This window comes from Megalops cyprinoides, chromosome 2, assembly GCF_013368585.1.
Source record: "Megalops cyprinoides isolate fMegCyp1 chromosome 2, fMegCyp1.pri, whole genome shotgun sequence".
Classification (NCBI taxonomy): Eukaryota; Metazoa; Chordata; class Actinopteri; order Elopiformes; family Megalopidae; genus Megalops; species Megalops cyprinoides.
This window is the reverse complement of record NC_050584.1, coordinates 30,165,984-30,187,818: the sequence shown is the minus strand read 5'-3', so window position 1 is coordinate 30,187,818 and position 21,835 is coordinate 30,165,984. Positions and strand designations below refer to the sequence as shown.

The window sequence follows — 21,835 nt, the reverse complement described above, 5'->3', positions numbered from 1 at the left end:
CAGATGGTTTGGTTTTCCCTGTAATGACAGGTATTCTCGCCAGGATATTTCTGCATTCAAACAGTCAAATACATAAAAATATAGCAGCTGTACAGTTCCAGTTGTACAGCACCTTCCCATACTAGCTCTATGTAATCTTTGACTTTGCTGACAGGCCATCCCCTTCCTACCTCTCAATCACATCTCTACCCACATGCTACATTTCTCATCCCTCCTTTAGTGCCTCTCCTCTCCTTTTCCCCCATCTCTTTCCTTCTCTCCACACTCCTTCCCTCAGCCCCCTCTCCCTCATTAATTTCAACATCTCTCAGCTTCTCCACACTCCTTTCTCTCCTGCCGTGACCCTCTGTTCCTCCTCTCTCTCCTTTCTCCTCGCCCCACTCTCCTTCCCTCCATTTCATGCTTATCTCTCTCTACACCCCTCCTGACCCTTACCGCCCCTCTCTTTCTTCTGTCTGCTCCTCCTCTCTCTCTCTCGCTCCCTCTTCCTCTGCACCACCCTCTCCCTCTCTCGCACCCTCTTCCTCTCCTCCACCCTCTCTCTCTCTCGCTCCCTCTCCCTGTAGTACTCCTCCTTCAGGTCCTCTCTCTCCCTGCGCCTCCAGCCGTGGGCGGTGACGTGGTACAGGTCCACAAAGTTTCCAGAATAGGCGTCGCGGTGGGTGGCCCTGTACACGGCCTCCCTGGCCAGCGAGCAGGCCTCGGCCACACTCAGCCCCCAGCGCACCCCGCCGTCCAGCACGGAGTAGGCGTACGGCGAGCCAGAGCCCACAGAGAAGAGCTCCCCCTTCAAGAAGGTGCCATCACTGCACACGTAGAACAGACGTGGGCCGCAGTGGGCCCTGGCTGCTGCAGAGCTCTGCTGCCTTCTGGTGGAAGGTGTGGGGATGTTCATTCCCTCAGGGTCCGGCGCCTCACTCTCTGGACTCCTCCTCTGTCCTGCCGTTAGCAGAGCACTTGCTCGGGCTGCTGTTGTCTTGCTGCGCTTTTTCTCTGTCTTTACAACTGTGGACAGGGCTGCTGCTTTCCCCATTCTGCTTCCTTCTCCTCTCTCTCTCTGCCCATGCCTCCCTCCCTCCATCCTCACAGTAACAGTCTTTACTTCCACACTAGCTACCGTGCCCCCCTGTGTCCCAGCCTCCCTTTCTTCATCTCCTCCTCCTCCTCCTCCTCTGTCTGTCTGAGTGTCTCCCACACCCTCAGGCCCTCCGCCGGCTTCACCCACCTTTTCCTCCTCCGAATCCGCCCCCCCCTCCCCGCCCTCGCCCCCGTCCCAGCCGCCCAGCGTGGCCGCCACGCACAGCTCCGTGCCCTTGAAGGGGTGCAGCATGTGGGAGAGCAGCTTGGCGGCGCCCCCCGTTGGCAGCCGGCGGCGGTGCCGGAGCCGGTACAGACGGCACTCCCGCGCCAGGATGCGCTTCCACAGCATGCAGTCGGCCGAGGTGCCCGACGTGGTGCCCACCAGGTGCGAGTGCACCGGCAGCACCTTGGCGGAGGCGGGGCAGGCCACCAGCCCCGAGCAGCTGGAGCGGGTGTCGGCCGCCGCCACGATGCCCCCGCGGAACACGAAGGCCAGGGTGGTGGTGCCATGGGAGAGGGGGAAGGGCAGGGGGGCGGATGGGGAGGGCGGGAGGGAGCGGGGGTACAGGGGAGAGTGGGGGTGCAGGGGGGTACGCTGGGGGGTGCTCTGCGTAGCGTTAGGTCTGACTGGGCCAAACTGTATGGGGCTTTGGGTCAGATACTCTGGGACGGGTATGTACAGATGCAAAGGACACCCGCTGTCCCTCCTGGTGGACTCTAGTCCCCCCCAAGTAAAGCTGACCCTGGTCCCCCCTCCAAAATGTAGAGAGGTATCTCCTGTAGGCATAAAGAGGGAGGCTGGGCAGTTCCATCTGGGGTACACAGGGGTGTCCAGGAATCCACACACATCTTGTAAAGCCATTGAAAGTCGTGACGGGTGTAATGAAAGAGGTGACCACACCGACTGTAGCAGATTTTTCTCTTTGTTTAGCTGAATGATAATAAAACGATGAGAAATTATCCAGACGTAACAATCCCTGAACGTCCGGAAAAAGAAGCCGAGACTGTACCCAACTACCAATCTTGCCTTCGGTCTGAATCGAGGTGAATACAACTGCAGCTCAGCGCGCTGTAGGGATGAGATCAGACCGTGCCGGCAAAATCAGTGCGTTTCCTGCCTCGCTGGACCGTTTCAGACAGCTCCCCGCAACATCCCGCCAGTAGGGCAGATAGTAATTCACATTCTGTCGGAAAGTCGTACCTACATTTAATTGTTGTATCTGCGTAGTTGTTATATTCGGTCTTGCCATTTGCACTTAAATGCATTGTCGTCCATCTCCTGCTCTCCAGAGAGCACAGGTTGAGTAAAGCACCGGTTGAGGCGTAATGACCTTTTCTATATATATATATACTCCTGTTGACTCACTGTTCGAAGACTTAGAGGTAGAGCCAAACATGACCTCATTATCACGCTGACCGAACGCGCTCGCAAACGCGATGAGCTCGCCGTTTCACTGAAGCTAATCAGAGAAGCCACTCTTTCAAGATTTAAGTTACATATTTACTATCACGCAATCGATGTCAACTACACAATGTGCATACTACAGCTGCTATGACTATTTTCACTACTACTATTAGTAATAGGGCTAATTCATTGTAGAAAATTTTAAGTAAATATATTAAATATTAAAATATATAAATATATTAAATAAATTCAATGTAATTTTAAGATTAATTTTTCATTAAAAATGCAATATTTCCTGTTGATAAACTGAAAACACTGCACGCGTATCTTCACGAAAGTGTTCTCTTGTTTCGTGCTTTCGTGCGCCTTGAATACGTCAAATACCTCGCAGTGCAGAAACTTGCGGGACAGGTGACGCACCTGTCACTGGCTCCACCTGTTACGCCACACGAGGGAGCGGAGACGTTCCTTCACTCGCAAAATCAAAACAGGTGGATGCATTCCAGAAACGCGTTCGATATTAGGGCCGTAAGAATATAAAAATAGCGTTTAATGTTTAGGTTTCTCTAACTACTTTCCTCGATGAGTTTCCGAGTAGAAAACACTGAATGCCGAGATGACATGAGCGATCCGGGTCGGTTAGGCAGACAAAAATGAAAGTCGCTGGAAATTTGCGCTTCGCTACAAGCGTTGCGTTCGCTGTCGTTATTGTATCTCTGGTGAGTAACTCGATCGCCATTTGCTGTTAAATTAAAATTAAACTGAATAACATCTTCGCGTCCCTTTTCAGTCGTGCTGTTGTTTGGATATGATGAAAGTTTTTATGTTTGAAACATTTCCGGGATTGTGTTCAGCTCTGTTAAGTGCCCTGAAAACATTTAACCACGCCGAAAATTCTCCTCAAGCGCGTGGCTTGATATATGATTATTAAGCAAAGATGCAATACACTAAAGTCCTCTGTGGCGCTCCATGGCAATATATTGCAAAAAGCCGCGCTGTCAGACAATAATATTTGAAAGTATTTCAAAAATATTTCAAAATATTCTAAAAATAAAACAGCTAACAAATTACAAGCATAGCATGTGTGAAATGTATGGCTTTGTGGTCATTCAAAGGAGATTAAATACATGCAAAGCACACCCATATTGTTATCTTTTTTGCCGCGGAGATTAGTACACGTTGTCATCACTGGATTGATGTGTTCCTGGCTTCCTGTTGAGGAGCTGCAGGAGGCCCTGGAGTCCCGTGTGCTAATCAGCTGTCTTTTGCATTCCACAAGGCCCAGGGGAGGAACACGTCCCACACCACACCCATTGCAAAGCATCCCACAGGGGAAGCCACAGAGGGTGACTTCATCAGATTTGACCACGCCCCCGATGCGGTGACTGACAGATACAACCTGTCGGTGCAGTACCTGTGCTCCAGGCCGTGCACGTTGGGAGTGGAAGTTGTTGCCTCCGTCGGGCGGAGGAGCGGGGTGATGGTCTTCAGGCGGAGGTGGAAGCAGCGTGAGGGGCTCGGCACACTCACGACACGCCCCTTGCTCCTCAGGTTCCCGGACGCGCTGGCCTACAGGAGGGACTTTTTTATCAGGCGATCTGTGGACGCCTATGATGTGATGCTGAGGGCCTGGCTGGACCACCTGGGGAGGCACGACGAGGCCGGTCCGCGGGGCGGCGGGTACCACCAGGCCCTCACACGGGTGTTCAAGGTGCTGCAGAGCATGCCGCCTGCTCTACGCCCGCTGAAACAGCATGGGGCGTGTCTCTCGTGGGGGGCGGAGCTTACATGGCAGGTGACCAGAGACAGGGCCAGACAGTGTCCTCTGGAGTCTGGTGAGCTTGCTGACAATACCTGAAATGATGCACTAATGATGAGCCTTTTGTTACGTCCTCATACCCCTAACCAAATTATTACATTACAATATAGTCATTTGTCAGACGCTCTTTTCCAGAGTGACTTACATAGGTAACAGTTTGTACATGTTATCCATTTATACAGCTGGATATTTACTAAGGCAGTTGTGTTGTACCTTTCCCAAGGGTACAGCAGCGGTGCCCCAGCAGGGAATTAAACCAGAAACCTTTCGGTTACAAGCCCTGCTCTTTAATACTGTGCTACAATGCTGCCTATGCTAAATCTCCCCACACAGATTAGATTTTAATATATTGTCCTTTCATACCCCAGAATATTTACTGAACTGCAGTGTGTATGGTTAGAGGCAGGTCTGTAACATAAGTCTGAATCTGCAGCATTCTCATTCTGTCCCACATTCTTCACGTGTCAGTGGTTAAGAAACAGCTTTCAAAATGAGAGCTGATATGTACATTTTGTTGTGCAGTAATTTTTACCTGCTCTTCAGGGAGGAAAAAAAATATTTGAAGCAAAGAAAATCAAATTTGGTATATATTTTATTTTTTGGTTTGTTGACAGGGACATCAGCATTGATGTGGGGTCAGCTAAATGTCTTAATCTGATTGGTCCACAGACACCATGGAGCTGTTAAAGTTCCCACTGGCCAGCACGGGTGAGAAGTTCGGAGTGATCTGCAGGCTTAACCCTTTCCTCAACAGGGAGCTGGAGAGGGCCCGTCTCAGAGCAGCGACAGACCCCAGGTCAGCTGCCCTTACTGTTTGCACTGAGAGTCTATACAGTGTTTTGTGTGCAACCATGACAGTAGCCTGGCTTTCCCTTACCCACTTTCCTTACGGTTTGTTTTCCTCTTAATTTGCGTGTTACCTTATGTGAAATACCTCATATTTTGTCCTTTCATTCCTTGGTGTGAGAACATGCTTAGCTCGTTCTTAAATGCTATCAGAATGATAATGGGTGAATTTAATCAGCACTCATTAGCTCATATCTAATCCTCAGTCATTTGATGGGATAAGGTGATTGGCCCAAATGTGGCTGAGATTAGGGCTGCTTAATGTATGGTTTAGTCCTGGACCAGGCTGCTAAGTGTGTGATTTTGCGGAGATTAGGGGTGGAAAATGCCTGATTAACTCCTAGATTAGGGTTGCCAAATGTGTGAATTAGTCCCACATTATGGCTGCCAGACGTGTGCTTAGCTGTAACTCTGAGTTAAATGCACCCACATGAGTATTAGACAGAGTGTGTTTGCTTTCAACTCTGACTCATGCAGGGTGACTCTGTCCCTGTGGATCTACCTGCTGAACTGGTGTGGCAGCAAACAGTGCGGGATATTCCATCATATGGATCCTGACAATACGTTCAGTACGCCTGTGATCACACTGACAGACACAGGTGAGTTTTCCTCTATTAAAATGTTATGCACAGCTCTGTCCCATACAGGTGAGTTCTACTGCATTAGAATGTGACATTCAGTTCTGACGCACACACGTGAGTTCCCCTGCGTTAGAATTTGATCTACAATTTCATCTGACACGGGTGAGTTCTATCAGTGGGTGGATTCAAGCAATGTCTTTGACACACCTCTGACGGTATTTTTAGCACAGGTATGTGAGTGCTTTGATGGTGGATCTCAAAGTTTTTTTGTGCTCACACACAAATATTTCCATGCTAACTTTAGAGCGGAGCCAGCTGTTTGCTGGTTAGAGAAACAGTCCAGGCCAAATCCTGCAGGGATCCAAAATGAGCAGTTACATGAAACGGTATCTGCTCCTGAATCCATTCAAAGTCCACGTAGAGAAGCATTAGAGTTGATTCGCTGTAGCTTGTGTCCCCCTGCAACAAAACCATCTGTTCTGCGGAGACTGCGGGGAACTGCAGTGCTCTCATGCCAACTGCCTGGTGACTCTCTGAGCTCTGCTTAAGACAGCATCCAGACACAAAGCACGAGGACTGTGGTAACAGAAATGGCCTTTGTGAGATAATAGTGTCCGTGCAGATCCATCATGGCTGCTGCAGAATTAGGGCCAGTTTTCTCTGCCGGGAACAAATGACAGTCTTTATCAGCACTACAGGGCAACTCCCCCACTTGCCTGATTGGCAGGGTAATGCGACACCTTCCTTCCTAATCCTTCCGCTGACCTGTCATGTGCTCCCTGCCTTTGTGACATCGCTGTAAGGCTCTCCCGGTTCCAGGAGAATTACGCAGAGGGTTCTGATGCATTACCCATTAAACAAATCAGTCCGCTACATTCCAAAAGCTCCCTTCCCAAAGTTCTCCTTTTCTTTTGTAGCTCACACCTCTGAGTGTGTCCTTTTCCTCATCGTGGGAGAATTCCAAAAGACAATGAGGAATGATTTAGAAGCCAAACTAGAGATGACAGAGTGCCAATGCTGGCACTGACTTGTTTGCTGTTACCTATGAGCCTGTATGTATCAGTCTCTCCAGGCGTATGGTGTAAAAGAAATACCATGGCGGTGCCATGTCTCTTAGCTGGCAGACCTGTGTGTTTCCTGTGTTCGGAGGTGTTGGTGTTGAAGTTTTCAGTGTGGCGTGTTGTGTTTTGTCCTGAAGGTGACGTCGTGTTCCAGGTGCGCTTGGCATCTGGAGGGGACCGGGCCTTCAGGTGCCACACGGCTCTCACTCTTAGGACCTGGCATCGGCTGCAGTTCTTCATGGAGGGCTCCAAGGTACACCTCCACTCGTTTCCAGATCAGAGGTGTAAGTAGTGTGGCATAGTGGTAAGGAGCAGGGTTTGTAACGGAAAGGTTGCTGGTTTGATCCCCCTGCTACGGCACTGCTGTTGTGCCCTTGGGCAAGGTACTTAACCCACAATTGCCCCAGTAAAATCCAACTGTATAACCGGATGACATGTATTGTAACATGTGAAACTGTAACCCATGTAAGTTGCTCTGCGTCTGCTAAATGGCAATAATGTAATCTAAAGATAGTTATATTTTTTCTGACACCATAAGACTGCAAGTTACATAACTCAGAAATTTCATATTTCCAATTATTTCTGGGTTTCCTTTACAACCTCTCATCTCCCCAAATGACATTCCTCAGTGTGCAGCTGTTTCCTGGCAGAGGTGTCATTTAAAATACTGTTCTGCATGTTTTTTTTTGAGCGTCCGTCAATATCTGTGATTTGTTTGCAACTGCTCAAGCAGGTTAGTCCTGAAGCAGAGAGCAGTTCAACTGGTCGTTGAGTTCACTAGGTGCCCATTCCTGATCAGCAGGACTGAAGAATGACACCAGCCCACTGGGAACTTTCCTGTGATAAACTTCAGTATTTTGTTTTCACTTGTTTTATTTCCACTCACATTGTATTTCCATTCCATTTATTTTAAGTTGCTCTAAGCTTCATGCTGTATCAGGGTTGTCATGTGTTTTTCAAATACGTATATAGTTGAAAAATGAATTGGTATTCCTAGCACATGCTGAGAAACACTTCACTTTCTGAAAGTCAAAAAGCTGAAGAGAAAGTTTACAGCCAAACCTTTTTTTTCTTGGCGTATTTTCTGGGGCTGTGCAGAGGCGGGATTTGCATATGCAGCAGCTGCACCGCCGATTTTCGCGAGGCAGTGAGATCAGCTCGTCTCGGAGCTGCATGCTGGTGTCTTCTGCGGTGAAACTCTGGCAACAGCACAGCGCTTGCCGTACAGCAGACCCTCTGTACTGTTCCTCTGTTACACTCTGTAAATGGCATCCAATCGAATCGCGCGTCAGGGGGCTGGATGTTCCTCTGCAGTGAGCTGCATGATGGCACAAATTACGCAGGGGCAATGTAAGGACTGTGGCCCCCGGTGGAGGCTCAGCCAATCAGACTCGGGTTCGAACAGTCGGGCAATGAAAGCTTCTCCTGTCATCGAGGGCCGGGCGTCTAAAGCCAGCCTTGGGTCATGGGGTTTGCCCAGCGATGTATGTAGTTGCACCGTCGTGTGTTTCTTCCGTGTGTATTCTGTCTTTGGTGTGGCGCTCATTTGTGTGTCCTGTCCCATAGGTGACACTGCAGGTCGAGTCTCTGATGGAAGAGGACGTGAAAACACACACATATGAGTAGGTTTATACAAACAAGGAAGTGTGTGTGTGTGTGCGCGCGCATATGTGTGTGTATGTGTGTATAATTGTTTATGACTCACATACAATGCTGTGTCATTGATTACTGTGTAATTAATGCGTGCTTGACTGTTTGAGTGACTAAAACCACAATGAATGTTATAAATGAATGTTGTGAATGTTTAGTTATAAGCCCTACAAACAAATAGTGTATAAGAGCTTTGCAAATTACCAGGTCTCTTTCATATGAAATCATATCATCTGCCTCAGTCAATCAATGAATCAATTAACTTTGTTTAGTTTAGTGCCTTTTAAAATTGGATTGTCACGCAGCACTGTCTCCTAGATTCCATGATGATGTCCACTACAATGACACCGCTGGGTACTTTGTGATCGGAGGAGACAAGTTCATGCCGGGCATAGAGGGTTATTTTGGACCAATCAAATACCACCGTCTGCGGGTGGAAGAGGTATGTATGGGCGTGGCAGGAAGCAGCTCTTAAGGCTGGATGCAGTACAGTTATGACAGGTGAAGGGTTTAGCATGAAGGACACATGCTCTGTGGTTAGCTCAACAGGTGTATTTACAAACAGCAATCGCTGCTATGTTTCTATCACTGGTTGTCTGTTGTATGCATGCACTCACACATGTAGGACACACCTACAGTACACAGGTACATTCCAGAGGCGGATGTGTTCACAACTCACAATGAAACTGAGTTTATTGGAGTGAGAGTGTTTGTAAATGGAGGTGAATGTGTTTATAACAGGAGGTGTGTGTGTTTGTAACTGTAGGTAAATGCGTTTGTAAATGGAGGTGAATGTGTTTATAACAGGAGGTGTGTGTGTTTGTAACTGTAGGTAAATGCGTTTGTAACGGGAGATTTGTGTATATAACTGAAGGTGAATGTGTTTATGAGGGGAGGTGTGTGTTTATAACTGAAGGTTAATGTGTGCTGTAGGTAATAAACCATCTGTCTCCTGAGAAGACTTTGCAGCAGCTGGACAAAACACACCGAATGTGTGAGGAAACGAAAGAATTTATCACAGCCTTTTTACAAGCACTGAAAGAAAGTGAGGACATCACAAAGAACAGTGAGTAATTCTCATTGCTCATCTTTCCAGCTATGACGTTGTGCGGCTACAAGTTCTCATAATAAATGAGATAAATAATAAATAGATAAAATAAATAGCACTACACTATAATGCTTGAATGAATTGCATCCTCTGTATGGCTGCGTTGCATGGGAAAACGGTGATTGTAATGTCACTCAGACGTATGCAGATCTCTCCTCTGGGATTGGAGGAAGAGGTTTGGAAGGCAAACCTGCAGTGCTCTGCCCTGGAGCAGCAGAGTGCAGAGACTCTATCGCCCCCTGCTGGAGCTTCTTGGGGAACAGAACTTCATCTCTGGTATCATTGGTACGCACATTTGATCAGTTCCTACATTCTTTCATGTGGTGTTGCTTCTCTGAATATCTTACCAAATTTGTGGCAGGTGAGAGTGTTGATATTATTCAGTGACTGTATGTCAGACATTATACACCGATTCACAGATTGCACCGATTGCAGACTGGATAACTCATAGTTTTGCTGTTAATATCACATTATATTCCTCACAGTTTGCAGAGTGTGGTTTTCATTTATTAGTTTTCTTTTCTGAGTGTAGCTGGCTGGCTTGCCGCATTAGAAGTTGCACCTTTGCATGTTGTGTTCAGTATGCATTCTGTTCTTTGTGCTGTAATGTAATGTAAAAGGTAATGCTGCTGCAAAGAGACCAAACTGTCCAATCACCACTCAGAAAAATCATCCAATCATCCAATCACGGTGGTGTCCGTTGCTGGACGTATGGCCACATATTTGTTATAATAAGGAAAACAATTACTGCCATAGAGGAAAGGAAGTAAAAGAGACAGGCTTATGGCTTACAGCAGCGAACAGGGCTGCCACACCAAACAGAACATGTGAGAAGCAACTTAACCTCTCTTTGTGAAACAGCGCATCTGATTAATTTAACATTTAATAATCTGATGTTTAAGGTTTATCTCTCTGGCGCCTGCTTTTTTGTATGGACATTGAGAAGTATAATTGTTTCAGATTTTAGGGACAGCAATGCCACCCTTCGATTTGGAAGGAGGGTGTTTTTTCAAGCCCTGCAGAGACTGGCCAGCAGGGGTAGCCGAGGCCCCGAATCCGTGTCCTCTCTAATTCCCCTGCTTCAGGTGTCCAGCTGCCTTGGCCACCCCAGATCCTTCTTTCTGCTCGCCGTCATTCACCTCGTCGGCCTGGGATTGCCTGCGGACACTCTGCAGGTAAGTTGAGCCAGCACCTTCTGGCTGGGTTAGTGCCGGGATGGGAGAACTCCCTGCAAAACCAGGGTGTTGCTGGAAGTAGTGTTCATGGCCCAGTCGGGTACAGCCTTCTCTCTAGACCTTGCATAGGAATCAATGCCCCAGTGCAGTGACAGGGACTCTGTGCTATAGGAGGTGCTATCTTTTGGATGAGACATTAAGCCAATGTCCTGACTCTTTGTGGACGTTAAAGATTCCATGGAATTCATTGTGTAGAATAGCCTGGCTTTTTGTCTGTGATGACCTGTGACCTCTGAATGATCTGACCCCAACACCCTCAGCGCCTGCTCTTGCCCCTGATCTCTGCTCCTTTATCAATGAAAATATCATGTCAAAGTTTGACATTGAGCCCATTTTGCAAAAAAACACTCTTGATTACCATTGTTGCATAATCCAAGATAGTGCTGAATGAATGAATATTCAGTGTGACTGACGAGGGGACAGAAGACCTCTCTCTTGGCATTGAACTCCTATGATTCATTGCGCCCCACGGGGATAATAAAGATGAAAGAGGAGATACAGTTCTCGTCAGTGCAGTGCAGACCTCTGCGTGACCTGGATGGTAATTTAGGGTAGGGTGAGGCCTCATGACTTCCAAAAGACATGGTGCTATCACACATCATCTCAGAGTGACTCAGACTAACAGTGACTCAGAGATGTTAATGAATCACTGTGGGCTTTTTTTGTTTTCAGTGAAAAGCAAAGTAATCAGATTGGCTTGGAGTAAAAGCACAAAGTACCTCCACCCATTGTGTGGGGAGCAGTGTGACGTAGCGGTAAGGAGTAGGGCTCGTAATCAAAAGGTTGCTGATTCAATTCCCCGCTGGGACACTGCTGCTGCACCCTTGGGCAAGATACTTAACCCACAATTGCCCCAGTAAATATCCAGCTGTACAAATGGATAAAACTGTAACCTAATGTATGTAAGTAGCTCTGGTTACGAGCGTCAGCTTAATGACGGTAATGTAATGTAAATTCAAGAAGCCTCACCCCTCCGCTGCTGTGTTTCAGGGCCACGTGTACAGCCTGGCCGGGGCTCAGGCTGACGACCGCCTGGCCCTCATGCACCTGGGCTACAAGCACACGCAGGGCATCGACGGCATCCCCTGCGATTACGACCTGGCCTACAGTTACTATGCCAACGTCGGCAGGCAGACCTGCGCTGACAGGTGGAGAGCGCAGAGCATTAAGGTGAGCGAGCTCACCCTCCCGTCTGTCTGTGAGACTCAAAGCGTGGTTACTCTGTCATTACTCTGTTAATGCATGGATGCTCTGCGCATGTGGGCAGTGTGGTGCTGTAGCGGTAAGGAGCAGGACTGGTAACCGAAAGATTGCTGGTTTGATTCCCCACAGGGCCAGTGCTGGGCAAGGCACTTAACCCACAATTGCATCCATAAATATCCAGCTGTATAAAAGGATTAAATTGTGATATGTAAGTCACTCTGGACAAGAGCGTCTGCTAAATGATAATAATATAATGTCATCAAGTGAAGCCATCTCTAGTCTTGTGGTGGATGGAATAAGTTCATGCTTTAAAGGTGGAGTTATGCACAAAGCATACTGCCCCTGAGCATCGCTTAAAAGCTCAGCGTATGCATGATTTTATTCATTTTAAATGCCGCATATCTGACCTTCTCTCTCCAGCAATACACTACAGAGCACATCCTGCTGCAGGATGAGGAGGCGCTGAGGTCACAGATGGATGAGGACCACGACGTCTTTCACTTCCTCCAGTTCCAGGCTGAACGGGGAGACCTGGAGTCCCAGGTGAGAATTTTTTGGCTCCTAAAAACATATGTATATATATTTATTAAAACATACAGTACATACATCATTAGAGTGTATTCATAAGTTTGAAAAGAGTTGATAGGCTCATGCATACATATAACATTACCAGTTTATAATGAAAAATGTACATACAACATTCGTTATAATATATTAATGTATTTGAAAATAGTTTATAGTTACACACATACATACATACAGTACATCATTACTAGTCACTATATGATACTGACAAATACACATATAAGGTTTGTTATAATATATTCATATATTTGAATATAGGTGATAGTTACATACATAAATGTAGCATTACTAGTCACTTGTTGATAGTAACCAACATACATATAACGTCTGACGTAATATATTGATATATTTGAAAGTGGCTGATTTTTCTCCCTCTCTCAGAAAACCTTGGCGAGGCTTCTGTTCTGGGGACAGCATGGTCTGTCAAAGGACGTGGGGACGGCCGTGAGGTGGTACGCCAAAAGCGCGCTGGAAATGAACGATGCGCGCTCCATGTACGACTACTCCATCCTGCTCTTCAAGGTAGCGTGCTGCTGCTCAATTACAGGCGCCACTCCAAACCCTAAACTCTGCTGCGTCTGGAGCAAAGACTAAACAGAAGTGAGAGTTTAGCGTTTACATATTTCAGGGTAGGATTTACAGTTTAGAGTCAGATGTGTAGCTATTATGGTTTAGGGTTTAGAGTTAAGAGTTCAGGGTTTAAGGTTTGTAGTTAAGGAGTGAAGAGGTTAGGTTTCTGCGTTTAGAATTTCAGGGTTGAGGTGGTTTAGATTGTAGGGTTCAGGGTTTATGGTTGTGGTTGTAGAGATTAAGGTGTAGGGTGTAGGGGTTAGGATTTAGATTTTGGGATTTAGGACATATGATATAGGTTACAAGGTTATAAGGCTGCTGGTGTGTGTCTGCAGTGAGGTGTGAGGGTGCTGTGTGTGTGTCTGCAGTGAGGTGTGAGGCTGCTGTGTGTGTGTCTGCAGTGAGGTGTGAGGGTGCTGTGTGTGTGTCTGCAGTGAGGTGTGAGGGTGCTGTGTGTGTGTCTGCAGTGAGGTGTGAGGGTGCTGTGTGTGTGTCTGCAGTGAGGTGTGAGGGTGCTGTGTGTGTGTCTGCAGTGAGGTGTGAGGCTGCTGTGTGTGTGTGTCTGCAGTGAGGTGTGAGGCTGCTGTGTGTGTGTCTGCAGTGAGGTGTGAGGCTGCTGGTGTCTCACTCTGGTTTCTCAGGGACAGGGAGTGAAGAAGAACACAACCCTGGGCCTTCAGCTGATGGAAAAGGCAGCATCTATGGTGAGGCTGTGTGTATGTGTGTGTGCGCACACACGCGTGTGTGTCTATGTGTGTGTGTGTATTTCTTTATGCTGCTTTTTGCACTCAGCTGTGCAAGTTAAATCCTATTGTGGGACTTTGAGTTGTTACTATATTCAGGATCTGTGTTGAATCATATCACTGAAAGACTAAATGTATGTATGTATGTATGTGTGTGTGTGTGTGTGTGTGTGTGTGTGTGTGTGTGTGTTCCCCAGGGCTTGCTGGAGGCTGTTAATGGTATGGGGTGGTACTACAGCACCTTCATGGCAGACACTGAGACGGCCGTGAAGTACTTTGAACAGGCAGCTAAGAACGGCAGCAGGGACTCAGTGTACAACCTGGGAATGTATCACCTGAGCGGGAGCTACCCAGGTCTGCCGGGGAAGAACGAGGTACCCCTCTGCAGCTAGGATACAGTATCATCTGCTAATACTGTAGGACTCCGTGTTACCATTCCACTTGGTAAAACTGTAGGACGTTGTGATACAATGTCAACTGCCAGTACTGCAGGATGTTATGTCACAGTGAAAACTTTTCAAAAGTCAATTACCGTGTTTCTTTTTGAATATGTTATTTGGGCATCTTGATGAAATTTAGATTTAGATTTAAAAATAAATGTTTTTATCCTTTCATAAAAGCATCTTTAGGGGCTGTGTGGTCTTTAGAGAGCGTAATGAGTTCAGCGTGTGTGCAGTCTGTAGAGAATATGTTTAGACCTCTGCTCTCCTTCGCTCAGCTCTGTTTCTCCCGGCTGTGTGGTGCTCACTCTGCAGTGTAGTCTGTAGTTCTCTTTCTCCCGGCTGTGTGGTGCTCACTCTGCAGTGTAGTCTGTAGTTCTCTTTCTCCCGGCTGTGTGGTGCTGACTCTGCAGTGTAGTCTGTAGTTCTCTTTCTCCCGGCTGTGTGGTGCTGACTCTGCAGTGTAGTCTGTAGTTCTCTTTCTCCCGGCTGTGTGGTGCTCACTCTGCAGTGTAGTCTGTAGTTCTCTTTCTCCCGGCTGTGTGGTGCTCACTCTGCAGTGTAGTCTGTAGTTCTCTTTCTCCCGGCTGTGTGGTGCGTAAGTTTGCCCTGCTCTGAAGTCTGCTCTTACATTCGCAGACCGCTGCGTTCCAGCACTTCCTTAAAGCAGCTGCATCCGGCCACTTCGACGCCACGGTCGAGGCGGCGTGGTTCCTTGCCACGGGCAAACTGGAGGGCGTCACCCGGGACCCAGAGTCGGCAGTTCGGTGCAGATCCTTTTATTTTTCATTAATTTATCAGGGATTGTCGCTTTTTTCTGTGAACAGAGTTCTATAGTGTACAAAAGATATTCATAAAACCTGAGAACACTAAAATGAGGAGGCTGTGCAGCCCCACTCAGCTCCTGGTTTCTCTCCTGACTGCAGGAACGTCTGCTAAATGACAGTAATAAAATAATGGAAATGTGTTTGATTGGTGCTTCTCACACATTAAAAGCTGTAGAGTATGACCCCACCCCGCCAGCTGAAAATGATCTCTGAGACTCAATGATCTGTACAGAGTCAATCCCTCAAGAGTCACAGTGCTGTGGAGGACTGGGTTTTCCACCCTGTCAGTGACTCCCATCCAATCAGTGGCCCACATTTAGTGACTGACTCCCATCAAATTAGTGAAACTGATCCAATCAGTGACTCCCATCCAGCAGTGGAGGGGGGAAGTAAACAGCTGTTGCCCGGCGGGGTGAGAGGGGGGTCAGAGGTCATGTTCTGTGTGAAATGCGTTTCTTCTCTTTACGCAGCCTGTTGAAAAATGTGTGTGAACAGAACGGACACCTGGGCTACGTTGTCCGGACAGGCCTCAGGGCTTACCTGCGGGGATCCTGGTACGCTGGAACTACACATGTTCTCTATACCTGCTGTATACAGCTGCTATTTACCCCCGTGGTTTACACTAGATATTTACACCAGCTGCCTACACCTGCCATCTTTACCTGCTGTTTATACCTGCTGTCTACACCTGCCGGCTTTACCTGCTGTTTATACCTGCTGTCACCTTCTGGATTTGCGGTCAGCTTACACATGTTTGGTCCCGTGTTTGCAGGGAGGAGGCCCTTCTGAGTTACACGGCAGCGGCGGAGGCGGGGTTAGGCGTGGCTCAAAACAATGCCGCCCACGTGTGTGAGGTAACACATCTCCCAGAACTAGCATGTGACCAGCATTGCCGGGGTAACCAATCATGGGTTTGAGTAGGAGTTTGAGAGAGTGTACCTACGATCAGTGCATCTAACAGTTGTTCTGTCCATGGCAGGAACTAGGGCATTTCTACAACTGTGAATGGAGATACCACAACTATTCAACTTTTAATTACTTCCCTCACTACTCTGGTAAGTTCCTGTCCTCTCCTGTGTCAGTTCCTGACTTAGACTGGCTCTCTGTCTAGAATGACTGTCTCTAGGATGACTCCTCCACTCTAGAGTGACCCAAATTCAGTTCAGATTCAAGTATGCTTTGTTGGCTTACCTGCACAGAATGCAGTGTTGTAAAAGCAAATAACAGGCAATGCATCTATATTCAGCTTAATACAAGAGATCATGAGTTATCCAGAATTAATTATAACAGTAATAATTCTCTCTCACTGGAATGACTATCTCAACTCTTTAGAATCATGCATACGCACCCTCTCGAGAATAATATACATGGACACACACATGCACGCATACATATACAGAGTATAAACACACACATGTATGCACATGCAGTTATACATACAAATATACTGTATGTATTGTCTCTCTCTTATGCTGGTCCAGGCTTCCTGAAAATGGGAGACTATTATTATCATGGCCTGCGGAACCAGCCTCAGAACATCAGCTTGGCCATTAACATGTATGGCAGAGCAGGTGTGGCTGGCAGCGCTCAGGTGAGATCATTCCCTCTCTCTCTCAAACAGCCCTGACTCCACAATGTTAGAGAACTCATTTTCCCTCTGAAATATAATTTGAAATTATTTACGCTTGATTGTCATACAGTCAGTGACAGCTCAGTGGATGCAGATCAATACGAATCAGATCTGTCCAGGACAATTTCATTCTTGTGAGCAGTTGACTCTTACAAGCAGAAATACAAAAGAATAGATACAATGGACATTTGATAGTTTCAATATCATTGTTCAATTTCCTGAACAGCTTTTTTGCTAATTATATGCCACTAAACTCATTTTTATTGTATTACAGTTGTGTATGATCCCAAAGTTATTCTTGGCATTTAAACAGTGTTTGTGCAGGAATGGTTCTGTCCCAGAATTTTTGATCACTATATGCAGTTACAGTTCAAAGGGCATTACTTGAACAGAAATATGAGCCCAGTAAATCACTTTGCCCATCTCTGCCTTATTTAGAAGCTGCTTTGCTTTTGACTGAACTGAAAGCAAATATAAGGAGCAGTGAATAAAGCGTGTTTAATTTTACTGTACTGTACTGTCCATTGCCTTATTTCAGGGGATATTTAACCTGGCCGTCTTGATCCAAGAGGGACATGGAGTTCCTGAGAAGATTCTAGAACAGCTGAACATTTCTAAACAGGACCATCTGGACATCAGCAGAGTCCTGGAGAAGCTATATCAAAGGTGCTGTGGCCGCTGTGATACACAATACGTTTTTGACCAAATACCTTTGACTGATTTTCTATTTGCTATTAACTCTGCTTGTCGTTAATGCAGTTGACGGGTTCAGTTCCGCTTTCCCCCGTCTATTGTTATCAGGGGTGTGTGGCTCTGCCCCTGGGAGTTTAGATTAATCAGTGATTGAAGGTCACCCTCTGTTGTATCCCTGAGGACTGGAGTTTCGGCAGAGCCTGCAACACCTGACTGATTTCGGAACTTGAATGACAAAGCTGTGCACCTGTTAACACAATGTGATAGACGTTGTGCTCGTGTTGAATTTAGCCGGTTTGTCACCAGTGGGATGATGAGGATTGGGCGGCCGGCAATGTGAAAAAGTGAACATGTCACTTAAGTCAGTAGGCACAAACGCAACCAACAAAACAAACCCAGTAAGCTCCCCTCTCCTGACATGTTACATTACATTATTATCATGTAGCAGATGCCCTCATCAAGAGCGACTTCTAAAGCTTACAATTATTAAACATTATCCATTTATACAGCTGGATATTGACGACTGAGGCAGTTCTGGTTTAAGTACCTTGCCCAAGGGTACAGCAGCAGTTCCCCAGCAGGGAACTGAACCAGAAACCTTTCGGTTATGAGCGCTACTCCTTACCACTGTGCTACACTGCCACCCCTCTCTCCAGGCTGGCCTGGTGCTCAGTATCCCAGCGACACCAAACCAAATACCAAAACTCTTCTTCCGAAACACAAGACAAAATCTGCCTACCAGAATAGGATCCTCTTTCAGAACAGAGACGAAGTGCAATAATCCAGACAGCGCTCCAGGCAAAGGGGGCTCACAGTTAGCAGCTGCTGTTCTCAGCTGTCCTCCTGTGTGGATCCGCAGGGTTCCTGTAAGGTGTGGCAGTCGTGCTTGGTGATGAGCAGGTGTGGGCAGTTTAGATGAACCCAGACACTGTCTCCCGACAGAGGGCAGTTGTACACACTTATCTGTTTCTGAGATTGTGGAACTCTTCTAAAATTCATGCAAAGCAAGCTGGCGGCGGTTTCATAGTACAAAGTGTCACCTTTTCAGGAGTTGCTGACACCAAAAACAGTGAAAAAGGTTTTTTACAATGCACAAGGAAAGCAATGGAAAGATAAAAGCAACAGTAACTATTTACCATGTTGAATCCAAACTGTGTCCTCTTCCTGTGAGTGCTTTGTAAGTCAAAGACAGATGTGAAATGCAATATGAACTCTCTGAAGACAATGGAGCGCAGGTGGTTAACTGCAGTTAACCCGGAGTCCAGCAGACGGAGCCATTTCCTGTTTCTCTCCATACCCCTTACAGTGCTAGATCATATGCAGGAGCCTTTTTGTTTAAGCAAATGTATTTCTAAATCATTCTGCAGGTGCCGAGCATATGAGGACGAAGAGGATCTGTCTCCATGCTCTTTAGCTCTGTTCAGACTCCAGCTGGGAAGAGCCTGGGAAACATTTACTCATGACCCACCACAATGCTTATTGGTAGGTCATCCTCAGTCACTTAACTAAGCACAGTGACTATTGGTAGGATACCCTCAGTGACATGACCAAGAACAATGCTTATCAGTAGCTTATCCTGAATCACATGACCAAGCAAAATGCTTATTGGAAGGTTAGTATGATTCCCATGACCCAGCACAATGCTTATTGGCAGGTTATTATTAGTCATGTAATGCAGCCTAATCCTTATTGGTGGGTTATCATTAATTATGTGTAATTATGTGTAAAAGATACAATGAATGAAGAATAAATCTATGTGAATATATGGCCAGCATATGCTATGTGTGTTTCTTTTGCAGGCCTATGTGATTGCCACCGCCTGCATTGCTGCCCTGCTAACCCATGCCATGCAAAACATCTCCAGAAGAGGAGTCCAGGGTAAGTGATCAGCAGGCGGAACCCAAACCAACCACTTTATTAAACACCAGTCAGAAGATAGGATCCAAAACTGTCTTCTTATTACACACCAATCAGTCGGTGGGACCCGAACTCATCCCTCGTCGTAAACCTGTTTTCTTCGTTTATTTTGCTTTCGCAAGTTTGCCAGTTTTACTGCAGATTACATACCCAAGAGATTGGCTTACATAAATTTGAGATTTTTCTGAGATTCTTTTTTAATTAAATTAAATTATTTTTTTTTAAACTTCAAAACCTATTTCTTGAAGGAGAAGGAGAAGGAGTCCTCACGTTAGACTCAGTCAAGTACAAAAGAATCATGAAAATAATCACAATAATCAAATGGAGGTCAGCTCTCCATCTCCCTAGCCATGCACCAATATGATGATTAGAATTTTGTGAATGCTCCAAACCAGGGATAACTGCATTAAATTCAGTCATCTGCTCAGACACTTGAATCCTGTGGGTCTGACTTTCCTCTGTGGGCAGAATTATTAGCTTTGTATTCTTAGTTCTGTACAGAATTTGAAGTATGTTGCTCTGCTTTATTGCAGAATTCTTGAAAGAAATTAATATAATTATTTTATTTTTATTCACATAATTGTGTATTTATTTACAGACAGTCCCTACGGAATTAACCAGACTTAGACAAACTGGTGCTGTCCATGTCTGTAAAAATGACCCCTTCCTTTCCACATCAGCTGTTCACAGCATCTCTCCTCCACCCCACATCCCCCCTTTATTTTCCCTGTTTATGATGTCAAAATTGAGGGACAGTAACCTTGGCCTACAGCCAGGTGCAATCCCTTTGCTGGACTCCAGGCCAAATAAAAGGAACCGAAAGGTTGCCGAAAGGTTGCCGGTTCGATCCCCGCTGGGGGACACTGCTGCTGTACCCTTGGGCAAGGTACAGCAGCAGCTGCTGTACCCTTGGGCAAGGTACTTAACCCACAGTTGCCTCAGTAAATATCCAGCTGTATAAATGGATAACATTGTAAAGAACTATAACCTATGTAAGTCGCTTTGGATAAAAGCGTCTGCCAAATGAATAAATGTAAATGTAAATGTAAAAGTACTGCTGTAACCACATAAAATGCAGCCTTCACAATTGATATCTATGGAATTTATTTATTGCCGTGTGGTGGCGCTGTTGCCACAATCTAGATGTGGCATAATGCAGTATTTTCCTCAGCCAGTGGTCTGTCATGTTGACATATATCGTTGCATATTTATACAAAAACACAATGATACATGTCTCCAACAGGGGGCACCATTTCATATCTTTCTGTCTCTTTCTCCCACAGTACATCCTGGAGTGGACACCAGCCATGGTGTGGGTGGTGCTGTTGGTGAGGGAGCGGGAATGTCACCTGTCAATCGGGATGAGGTCAACAGGAATGGTTGGCAGGGTGTCACTATCTGGCCGCTGATTGGTGGGGAAGGCCTGCGACTTGTAGGGGACTGGGCCTTTACAGTGATGGGCGTGGGTCTGTGCGGAATGCATATCATCTTATTGTTGCATCTTTTGTGACACACAGCGGATTTGTGGAAGCATGAACGTTTGAAATTTTGGTATAAAATCTGAAATTCTCCAAATCCCATGGAAAGGTAGTGGAGTAAAATCAGTCTAAAGATTCTGGGTTGTATTACGGTTAAGTGAAAAACAATAAGAATGTGGGTTATGGTATTTCCACAGGAAACTCTACCTGCATGGAAACAAAATTGTGTTCAAGTTCATTTAGCAGAAATGGCCCACCCATTCTGAGAATTTTACTGCTGTGTCAACATAATTTTACATGGGTTGATGTTACATGGGTCCAAATGAACCTGACTAAATTTTTACTTATGGCCGTTATAGCATATTTAATTTTTAAATTAAAATAAAATAATATAAAGTAAATAAAAAGCAGCCTTTCTGCAGTAACTGTATTATATAAACGGTGAAGACACAACAGCACTTTAACTCTCCACTCTGACTTGAATATGAGCATCATTTGTTTTTATGATTAACTATTAATTGTGAAAATGTCAATGCAATTGCCAGCTACAGAACAAGTACTGAAATAAAGGACACTGGTTCTGGTTTCCTGGTTTGTCTGTGCTTAGGCCTTTAATCAGACTGTCACTACATTACATTACATCACATTACATTACATTACCTACTCTTAGGTTACTCTTAGGTTAAATTATGTTATATTAGTGAGGATGGAATTCAGCTCACAATCGCTCAGTACTATGGGACCATACTTTAGTTTAAATGATGCTGTTTAGTGTGATTTGTGGCAGTTACTGCCTCGGCCCCCGCATGTGTCTCTGTACCTGTGAAAGGTGTGGTGAAAGGACAGCCTGCGGACTAATGAGGAGAGAGGGTTAGGCTGAAGGGCTACTGGGAGTGAAACAGGCCTGTGCTCTGACTGCCTCCCTCCTACAGCTCTCCTTTACCACTAATAAAAAACCAGATGG

At 46.1% G+C, this 21,835-nt stretch overlaps 2 protein-coding genes across 2 annotated transcripts; one reads left to right on the top strand and one right to left on the bottom strand.

The window, feature by feature from the left end:
- Window positions 1-487: 487 nt before the first annotated feature.
- psmb11b (proteasome 20S subunit beta 11b) lies at window positions 488-2,477 on the bottom strand (the record flags this gene model as incomplete). The annotated part of the gene is made up of 3 exons (XM_036518720.1): window positions 2,447-2,477; window positions 1,267-1,743; window positions 488-846 (listed from the first exon to the last, which is right to left on the bottom strand). Coding segments are annotated over exons 1-3 (867 nt in total), but the record flags the coding sequence as incomplete, so codon positions are not given.
- Window positions 2,478-2,981: 504 nt separating this feature from the next.
- Window positions 2,982-21,435, top strand: LOC118772922 (protein sel-1 homolog 3). Its single transcript, XM_036521598.1, has 24 exons — window positions 2,982-3,204; window positions 3,765-4,320; window positions 4,974-5,100; window positions 5,628-5,749; window positions 6,930-7,045; window positions 8,359-8,414; window positions 8,761-8,884; window positions 9,376-9,508; window positions 9,689-9,835; window positions 10,511-10,725; window positions 11,776-11,955; window positions 12,409-12,531; window positions 12,955-13,095; window positions 13,785-13,847; window positions 14,084-14,260; window positions 14,966-15,093; window positions 15,624-15,707; window positions 15,926-16,007; window positions 16,133-16,208; window positions 16,635-16,744; window positions 17,322-17,449; window positions 18,844-18,958; window positions 19,276-19,354; window positions 20,677-21,435. The coding sequence occupies exons 1-24, from the start codon at window positions 3,139-3,141 to the stop codon at window positions 20,901-20,903; spliced, it is 3,375 nt and encodes a 1,124-aa protein (XP_036377491.1). The 5' UTR covers window positions 2,982-3,138; the 3' UTR covers window positions 20,904-21,435.
- Window positions 21,436-21,835: the final 400 nt, after the last annotated feature.

Excerpts from the sequence above, each read along its gene's own strand:
- LOC118772922 (XM_036521598.1), top strand. The coding sequence starts at position 3,139 with ATGAAAGTCGCTGGAAATTTGCGCTTCGCTACAAGCGTTGCGTTCGCT. Across the intron at positions 7,046-8,358 it reads TCTTCATGGAGGGCTCCAAG|GTGACACTGCAGGTCGAGTC; the intron begins GTACACCTCCAC and ends CCTGTCCCATAG. Across the intron at positions 9,836-10,510 it reads CTTCATCTCTGGTATCATTG|ATTTTAGGGACAGCAATGCC; the intron begins GTACGCACATTT and ends TAATTGTTTCAG.